General features: G+C 39.8%; 2 protein-coding genes and 1 pseudogene across 2 annotated transcripts; 2 read left to right on the top strand and 1 right to left on the bottom strand.

Moving 5' to 3' along the window:
- Positions 1 to 341: 341 nt before the first annotated feature.
- On the top strand, positions 342 to 1,788 carry LOC107701312 (protein phosphatase 1L-like). Its single transcript, XM_016503303.1, has 4 exons — positions 342 to 359; positions 585 to 759; positions 857 to 1,018; positions 1,222 to 1,788. Exons 1-4 carry the CDS (start codon positions 342 to 344, stop codon positions 1,569 to 1,571), a joined length of 705 nt encoding a protein of 234 aa, XP_016358789.1. The 3' UTR covers positions 1,572 to 1,788.
- A 2,779-nt stretch (positions 1,789 to 4,567) lies between these two features.
- Positions 4,568 to 5,164, top strand: LOC107701311 (ADP-ribosylation factor-like protein 14; annotated as a pseudogene).
- A 580-nt stretch (positions 5,165 to 5,744) lies between these two features.
- On the bottom strand, positions 5,745 to 8,924 carry LOC107701310 (zona pellucida sperm-binding protein 3-like). The gene is made up of 8 exons (XM_016503301.1): positions 8,904 to 8,924; positions 8,310 to 8,425; positions 8,129 to 8,232; positions 7,866 to 8,046; positions 7,476 to 7,593; positions 6,639 to 6,724; positions 6,305 to 6,564; positions 5,745 to 6,217 (listed from the first exon to the last, which is right to left on the bottom strand). The coding sequence occupies exons 1-8, from the start codon at positions 8,922 to 8,924 to the stop codon at positions 5,934 to 5,936; spliced, it is 1,170 nt and encodes a 389-aa protein (XP_016358787.1). The 3' UTR covers positions 5,745 to 5,933.
- Between the last annotated feature and the right edge of the window lie 641 nt (positions 8,925 to 9,565).

The raw sequence follows: 9,565 nt of genomic DNA, 5'->3' as shown, positions 1-9,565 counted from the left end.
TTTTTTTTTTAGCAATTTTAGAGTAAAACTTATGTAAAATTTTTATTTTATATAAAATATCATACAAATTGTACAGTGCATTTTCTTTACAGTAAATTTAAACTTCTATAACTTTTTGATATTTAAATTTTTGAAAATTAAGTTAAGTTTGGATAGTGCACTTTAATGTCTATTTAAAAAAAAATGGGGGGTGACAGTTAAGGGGTTAATATCCTAGTGATTTTTGGCATAAAAGAAAAATTGATAATTTTGACCCATACATTGTATTGTTGGCTATTGCTACAAATATACCCGTGCCACTTATGACTGGTTTTGTGCTCCAGGGTCACATAATTTTTACCATGACTTGCAGAAAAATTGTCACAGTGTAACAATAGTTCATATAACAATAAATCTTGTCAGTAATATTTAGAACCAGAATCATTAGATGGCATTAAAAGACTCTATTTAAGGATTGTAAAAGTCATAAAGTTTTCCACATTATTAAAGTTTTTGAACTTCATGAATATCAATTATAAATGCTGAAGTGAGCTCTTTTGTGACAGGAACAGCGAGTCCCTCATTGTTTTTGCTGTTTCTCGCAGGCAGCTGCTGATTATGTGAAGGCCCACCTACCCGAGGCTCTGAAACAACAGCTGCAGGCCTATGAGTGGGAAAAGAAAGACAGCCCTCTGTCCTATCCCGCCATCCTAGAGCAGCGCATTCTGGCTGTGGACCGGGACATGGTGGAGAAGTTCTCTGCCAGCCATGATGAAGCAGGTGAGCAGGGATGAGCCTGTGTTTGAGGTTGATCTTATCCATGGGCTTTTGCTGACTGGAAACCGTAAACAATACTGAATCCCTCTTTTGGTTTCAGGCACGACGTGTTTGATAGCCTTGTTGTCAGACCGTGAACTGACTGTGGCAAATGTCGGAGACTCTCGCGGCGTTCTCTGCGACAAGGACGGCAACGCTGTGGCCTTGTCACATGATCACAAGCCTTACCAGCTGAAAGAGCGCAAGAGGATCAAGAGAGCAGGTGAGTTTGAGTGAATAATAATAATAACTATTGGTTAGTTAATGGACATACAGTAATTCAACTTTTTAGCTTAATACAGTTATAAAGACTGCTGTAGGACTGTGATCATTTTTGAAGATGTGTTGGCTTTCTGACAGTTCCAGATCACCTCAGTGTGACTGCACTATGTGAATATAACATGTCTCTGTGATCTCATCGGTCAGGTGGCTTCATCAGTTTCAACGGTTCTTGGCGTGTGCAAGGCATCCTTGCCATGTCGCGCTCACTTGGTGACTACCCTCTCAAGAACTTGAATGTGGTCATCCCAGACCCAGATATCTTGACCTTTGACCTGGACAAGCTCCAGCCGGAGTTCATGATCCTAGCCTCCGACGGCCTGTGGGACGCGTTCAGCAACAAGGAGGCCGTACGCTTTGTGCGGGAACGCTTGGATGAGCCGCACTTTGGCGCCAAGAGCATTGTGCTGCAGTCTTTCTACCGCGGCTGTCCCGACAACATCACTGTCATGGTGGTGAAGTTCAAGAGCAGCTCTGGGAGCAAAACTGGAGAGTAGATGGACTCAACTAATAAACAGCCTCAACCGATCAATAAACAGCCTCCATTGTCTTTCCATTAATGCATATTGCAAGACGCTAGATGGTGTAATACGAGACAAACATTTTTTTTCTCTCACAATTACAATAAACTGTACAGACACACATGTGCAAACACGTGCATTCCCAGATTTATTGTAATTTTTATTTTTTTGGTGTGTGCCAAATGGACACTTTATGGAAAATTTATTTTGTAATTACTCCTTTTTCAATTCCTTAAACTGTAAAGATGTATCCTGACCTTCCTTATTCAGAGCAATATTATTTGTGAAACAGCAATTGGCATAAATGGTAGAAGGACATCTATTGCCGTGAAGATGCACATGCATAAATATCATGTTTTTTTGTTTTTTTTTGTGAATTAAGATGATGAAACCGTAACCAGCTCTTGAATTTGGATGTGCATGATTCATTCATATCAGTTCAAGGCATTAATGCCAATTTACACTGGTGCTGCTCATTAGTTAGTTTAAATGAGGGTGGAATAAGGTTGTGCTAAATTAAGAATGTTACACTTTGATTAAACTCCATAATAGGTAATGTCCTATTCATTCTAGTCATTACTGCTCATTTAAGCCAAGGTTTTAATGGTTATATGAATGCAAAAGTGGCCAGATTGAAGGTAGAATGTTGCTGTATGTATGTAATTATTTTGTGAAGACTGTTGAATTAATACTGGCAAACAGTCCTCCAACTTTCCTCCTATTTTACAGAAAAAAAATGGCACCAGCCCCAATCTACACAAAGGTTTAAATTCTTGCACTGTGTGAAATGTATGTGGGAGATTAAAGTGATAAATAAACCTAACAAGTCAAAACTTGCTTGTCTTTGTTCTCTCTGATTTTTTTTTAAAGATTTTGAATATACATGCATATTCTGCCACTCAAATTTGGGCTCAGTATGATTGATTGATTTATTGATTAATTTATTTTAAGAAATAAAAATTTAACAGGGACACGTTAAATTGATCAAAAGTGACAGCAAAGACATTTTGAAATTTCTATTCTATGCTAAAAAAAATGGTTTACACAAAAATATTAAGCAGCACAACTGTTTTCAACATATAATCGGCATATTAGAATGATTTCTGAAGGTGACACTGAAGACGAGTAATGATGCTGAAAATTCAACTTTGCATCACATGAATAAATTACATTTTAAAATATATTAAAAAGAAAAGTGTTATTTTAATTTGTAATTATATTTCACAATATTCTGTATTTTTGATCAAACAATTGCAGGCCGAGGGAAAACCTACGCTGGTTTTGCTGGTCTTATAGTTTAAACTGGTGTGTGACCACCTGAAACAGCCTCTAAGCCTCTTTAGATCTCCTCTAAAACCAGCCTGAGCAGTTTGGGACTTGGGAGACCAGCTAAGACCAGTAAACCCACCCGCCCCGGAACGAGATCGTGAACGGACCGAGGGGGGCCCCGCTCCCTACCTCGCACCGGGCCCCGCGTCAGCTAAGGACGGCCCTGGAGGCAAATAATAAACAAATAGAATAAGCTTATGACGCATTGCTGTTTGCATTCTTCCTGACAGACTGACTGACGTATTTCCACAGGTCCCAGTCGCAGTAACCTCACACTGCAGCACCAGAACCATGTGACATACCAAGCTTTAACGGTGGTGCGCTGCCGGAAGCTAAGTTTAACGAGTTCACGTCACTTACAACTATAAAAGTTGTGTGAAAAACCGACACTCCCGGCATTTGTCACGACGACTGCTCTGGACTGGTTTTTGTGGCAGATTCAACTGGTGGGGTGTGGATAGACAAAACCCTCGGAAGACAGATGTGAACCTGTGGATGTGAAGTTGTGGTCGTTGTTATTCTTGTTTTTCCCTGTAATCCATCCTGAGGTTTCTAAAGGTATAAACAGTCCAGTGCTGGAAGTATCTGGAAGGCTTGAGATGGGATTTTTGGATGTCTGAAGGATATACCTTAAACTTTTTTGTTTGGTTTCCATTTACTGAAACGGAACGACTGAAACAGATTTCTGTCATGACAACTCTCGGAGGGATTGGCATGGTAATGTACATGACAATGTTATTGTATTTGGTCTAGGCAGAATAGATCTGCTATGCTGCAAGTATGAGACTTGCTACTGCCAATACATCCACAACATGCTGCTGTGAGCATGTAAGAAATATTGCTGCTGCAAATATAACATACATGAAATAACGCCCGTATAGCATACATGAATCACCTCGTAGCAGATCTATACAGGTGGAGCTGGGGAAGGTGGAGGGTTTCTGAAGCAAGCACTAGTCATATATTTGAATGTTGAGCAGCGAGCTCATTGGCTACCGATACAGGAGAGAACCAATCAGCTGTGCCATGTGATGATGATGTCAATAGGTCAGATTGAGTTAGACCTATTGGACTGCGCCATCTAGAGTTTCATGCCAGAACTCTGTATTTATGGAGATGGTCCTCACTGCAGAACACAAGATCCAGGGGGCGTGGTTGGCTCCAGATCCAACTTCTCCCACCTTACATATACCTAAACCTACCTGTCTCCACCCCCTGGTCCCTAAACCCACCCATCTCCACCCCTAAACCTACCAATCTCCACCCCCTAGATGTGGATCCAACCACGCCCCCTGGATCTTGTGTTCTGCAGTGAGGGGCTACTGGATTTATGTGATGAGATTTTTGCCATGTGACATGAGAATCCATGAAAGAGATTTTAATTTTATTTAATCATGGGATATTTTGTTTAAATGTGTACAATATTTAAGACACGAGAGAGAGCAGGACTCCATTCCAGGCATTCTTAGCATATCATTTAGGAGGTGTCCTGTGATACTTTGACCCATTAATCATACAGCACTATGTAGATAAGCAAGATATAATAAATCACAGAGTAATGCAGACACCATCTTAAGTAAACTCACATTTGTCGAGAGAACACAGTGAGAAGCTTTGGTGTTTGTGAACATCTGACATATACAATGGGCCATTCAGGATCCAGGCACAAACCTGAAGCACGAATCCTCCTCCTAGGGCTGGAAGATCAACACTTCTTTACAAACTGAAGTACAATGAGGACTTCCACACGGTTCCTACAGTTGGATTCAATGTTGAAATGATTGAAGCGAAGAAGAACAGGGACAAAATCACGCTGACCGTGAGGGACGTTGGAGGGCAGATTAAGATGCGAGCGCACTGGAGGAATTTTTACCAAGACACAGCTGGAATTGTGTTCGTCGTGGACTCTTCTGATATTAAGCATCTGGACGAGGCCAAGAGCGTGCTGGAACAGACCTTAAAGAGTGACCACCTCAGGGGACTCCCGGTGGTGGTTCTTGCCAACAAGCAAGATATTGTAGGAGCTGCAATGGTAACAGAGATCACAGAGCAGTTTAACCTGATAAAGAGTTGCAGTGATCGAGACTGGTTCATTCAGCCGTGTTTGGCACGGACTGGAGCAGGTCTGGTGGACGGCTTTAAACGAGTGGCACACCTGGTGAAAATGACACCGGAGGACAATAACATCAAAGAGACTGAAGTATATAAGATCAAAATCAGTTATGTCATTAAAGAAATAAGGTAACTTATTAACCACTTTTTATGGAAGGTTAAGTACACAATGCTACTAAATATAGTTAAGATAGTTCATAACATGTGAACTGAATGAAAAATGTTAAACCATGCACGCTACTGAAAATTACTGGACTTATAAATTATTCATAAATGCATTACAGTAACCAAGACCATTTAGAATAATAAAAATCTTTAAAGTCTATAAAGAAATAAATGCCCATATAAACAGCAAAACCTGTTAACTACACTTACAGAAAGTTACATAAACCAATTAGTTCATACTAATTGTTTAGAATCATGTAAACTATTACGGGAACCTGAGTTATAAGGAACCATAAAAGGGTATTACTTTGAATTACTGAACGTATTTATTAACATATGCTATTGAAGTACTAAAGTTTTTATTACATTTTTAATTAATGTACAATTTTTACTTTCATTTGTTGCAAAACGCAGACTTTGTAACTAGACTTTTAGAAGGTTATGTAAACTAAATGAGCAATTCAGAAAAATGAACCATAAAAGATGCCAAATATTACCTTGAGTTATAATTCATGAGTATATTTATTAGTACAGTGCATGCTTGAATGTGCAATTTTTGTCAAATACAAACTTCAACAATTGAAATGCATGTATTAATGCATGAACATATTTCTGACCACAGAATTTAAAGAAATGTCAAGGAACAAGACAAGATGTTCTAAAATTTTATTTTTAGAAAGTCACATTGTCAGCTTCCATTTTTCCTTGAGCTAATTTTTCTTAAGCGGCAGGTCATTGTTCAAACCCACTCCCCTCATCTAAACTGAAAAGAGAAGCATTAAGGAACAGGCCCTTCTCTAATGGACTGAAGCTTCCAGTCTCTTGATCAGTTTTAAACTCCAGCTCATCAATCACGGGACTCATCTTGGTCGATTTGAATAAGAGCTCTGGCTCCTCAGCAACGGATGCCAAGAAGACCTCAGCTGGGCCGGATTGTGGGAACCCAGTTGATTGGGTGGTCGTTTCTTGCTTTGGGGTCAGAAATAGAGGACCCAAGGTGGCAATCTTACCCCAGCCTGTTATAAAGGGAGAAAGTTGTTTGAGTGCCACATGACTCGAATAAATAAATGCAGGCAAAAGAATGAAACATTAAATGTGCAAACCTTTGGCGTCGGTTCCTTTCTTTGACAGACCACCATAAGCATACTGCCTTGATTGCATGAAAGATTTAAAGGGTTCTAATGACTGAACGGGTCTCACACTAAATAAATTAGCAGGTCCCGGTTTTCGGGCCAAATAAGGCTGCCTGACGGGAGGGGCTAGTGTGATGCGGAAAGGCTGGATTGGTTTAGGCTCTGCCGCAGTTTGTTTGGACGGCTCACAGGTGTTACACACCTCATCATTTCCATCCACAGACTGCCACCTGCAAGGTCCACAATGGTTCTTACATAAAGAGCCATTGACTGACACCAAAGTTTTAATGAAGTCAGTCATTACCTTCCATCAATAAAAGAACATGCTCGATTCTGAGAGCTCACAGAATACACAGTAGGGATGGCCTTCAGGTAACATGTGATGAACACCTGTTTCAAATAAAACCAGGATGCACTGCAGAATTAGATTAACTAGGTAGACAAATAGTCTTAAACCAAAAATTGTCACTTATCTTCATGTTTTTCCAAACCTGCATGCCTTTCTATGCAACACAGTGATGGTATTTTAAAGATTTTGATCCAAATGGAAAGTCTTGGGGTCCAAAACAACAATTGACCATATTAACGAACAGGGCATACAGGTTTGGAACGAATTGAGAGGATTAAGGCTGAAATGCACTACTCGACTTCAAATCTGAACAGATTTTAAAACACTAGGCATCATACACTTACCAACTTTGTAAATGGTTACAGAGAAAATCTGGGCATCATGCACTAAACCAATGAGGATCACACACACACTCCCAGACTTCCAAGTCATTCCAAGCACAATCTCAGGCAGAAACGGACACCTTATTACTAGGAGATGCAGGACAAATGGTGTTCAAATCAGCTTGAAATAGCAAATATGTTTGATACCCTCAAACTGGATGGAATATATGTACACACATCAAATGAGTGTCAGTGTCCATCATACACTATACGATTTTCTGTGAAATTTGTCAAATCGGAGTGGTTAATATCTGCAGATTGGCTCGGACTTTTAGCAACTAGTGCCAACTCATCCACACTGCAAATCAGGGCAAAATTCTGTGCAAGTCGCATAGTGCATTTCAGTCTTTGAATGAAAATCTTCATTCTTGGGTGAACTATCCGTTAATTAATCTTAACTTCTGCTCACCAAGTTGCTGGTCAGTTTGTGGAATCTGAAGGCATCCAGTAGCAGGTTTAATCTGTTGCCTTGACTCCTCGACAAGAACTTGGAGCGAGAGTACAAACTCCTACTGTCTGCAAGACATCTGAAAGTAGTCTACATGATTGGAGCTTCCTTTCAAGTAGCTCAAAATGCTGAATTCAAATGTACGAACAGACCGGTACAGTGTTTCTCAGTGCCAAGACAAGTAAACAGTTCTTGCATAACACTTTATACATCCCTTTAGATGCACGCATTAGTTTGTACTACTGGACCAGTTACATTCATCACCAAATTGGTAATTTCAGGACCAGTTTTTACATGGAGTTTTAATCTATTAGATGCAATAATAAGCAATTCAAGTCTGACAAAACTCACCCATGATAATCTACAAAGGAATATTTGAGGTCACTAGTATCAAAGCCAAAAGTTGGTGTAGCCACACACCAGTCAAAAAACAGGAGGAGGGGGGAGTGTTTTGCCAAGGTAACCGATGCTTGAAGTTGTATCGCACCCCCGAGAAAATAGACATTTGAGCCCCTCTCATTCTGCCAGTCATCTTTAAAAAAATAATAATAATGGATGATGATGATGATGATAGATAGATCTGAAGCAGAACTCTGCAAATTTGAATACCATACCACTCATCAATCGGAGGCTAAAATCCAGAAAATCTGTGGCTGAAGCAGTAGATGCAAATGGGATCCAAGTGGGTGCCACTGCCACACTGTTAACACTGTACCACCTTAAGAGGATTAAAAAAAAAAAAAAAAGCTAAAGCTAAAAATCAATTTGCAAGAGATGTGAGGTTTGTCACCTTACCTGCGGTATTGGCACTGAACAGGTATGACTGCACCTTCCTGGTGAAGTACACCATCAAGAGTTGGTCGAGGGGAGTACACAAGGACATTTGAATATACCAGAGAATCCGCAGTTACCTGTGAGAAGACGGGATTTGAGACTTTAGTCTTTGCAACTTTACAGATCTTCTTTATGCACCAAGAGCTTCTAAAACTCCAAAGAGAAAGGAAAAAATGAAATTGCATCATATGACCCCTTTAAACCCCACATGTGTTTGTAACAAACTATTTAACAGTAGTTTACAAGTATATTTTACCAGTAGGAACAGTGGTTCCCTGTTATTTGAGGCCTGCCAAGCTGGTTGCCAACCAGTCTTCCAGTCAGACTTAAGTGACAAGAAGCAAACACCCTCTCAAAACTCAAAGACCACCAGAATTCAGGGAACGATTTTCTTCATCGCAACAATGTTTGATGAGCCCGACATGATGTTTGATATTTCTAATCGATTTGCAACAGTGAAGACAAAAGTTATAAGCAGGCGGTTTCCGGTTGGTTCAGTCCGGAAGGAACGTTACACGAGTGAAACAATTCCCTTTGCGTATTTCCGAAACTTACTATGGCGAAGGCTTCGCTCATGAATATTAATAAGGTCATGACAAGTGACCTTTCGCTTGAGTTCTGCAGTGTAACCTAATTAATATTCATAAGATAAACCTTCAGCGTAGTAGGATTGGGTCAGCCGTAGTACAACGCCTACTTGTCAGCGTCAGCAAATCAGTTGAGGGTACTGGGCAAACGTAATTAATATTCATAACCTAGTGGAAAAACAAATGGGAATCGAACTTGTTTTTATATCGTATTCACAACCAATACGCCACCTGTTGGCGATTATATGCGCTACACTGCTCACGTGATACCTCATATCTCTATTTTCTCGCTTTTGCTTCTTTATGTTATAAAAGACTGATCGATCATATGATTGACACTCGCCATTAATGATTCTGTGTATGACTAGAATGCTATGCAAATATTGAATTGCTTCTCAATATTCATTATTTTGTAAAGTGTATTACAAAGCAGGAATTGTTATGGAAACTAGACAGTCCAATAAAATGCGCCCTAGAATGCTGTCTTAAAGGGGTCATATGATGCGATTTCAATTTTTCCTTTCTCTTTGGAGTGTTACAAGCTCTTGGTGCATAAAGAAGATCTGTAAAGTTGCAAAGACTAAAGTCTCAAATCCAAAGAGATATTCTTTATGAAAGTTAAGAGTCAAC

Source organism: Sinocyclocheilus anshuiensis, unplaced genomic scaffold (assembly GCF_001515605.1).
Source record: "Sinocyclocheilus anshuiensis isolate Anshui unplaced genomic scaffold, SAMN03320099.WGS_v1.1 scaffold1726, whole genome shotgun sequence".
NCBI lineage: Eukaryota > Metazoa > Chordata > Actinopteri > Cypriniformes > Cyprinidae > Sinocyclocheilus > Sinocyclocheilus anshuiensis.
This window is presented reverse-complemented; position numbering and strand designations above follow the sequence as displayed.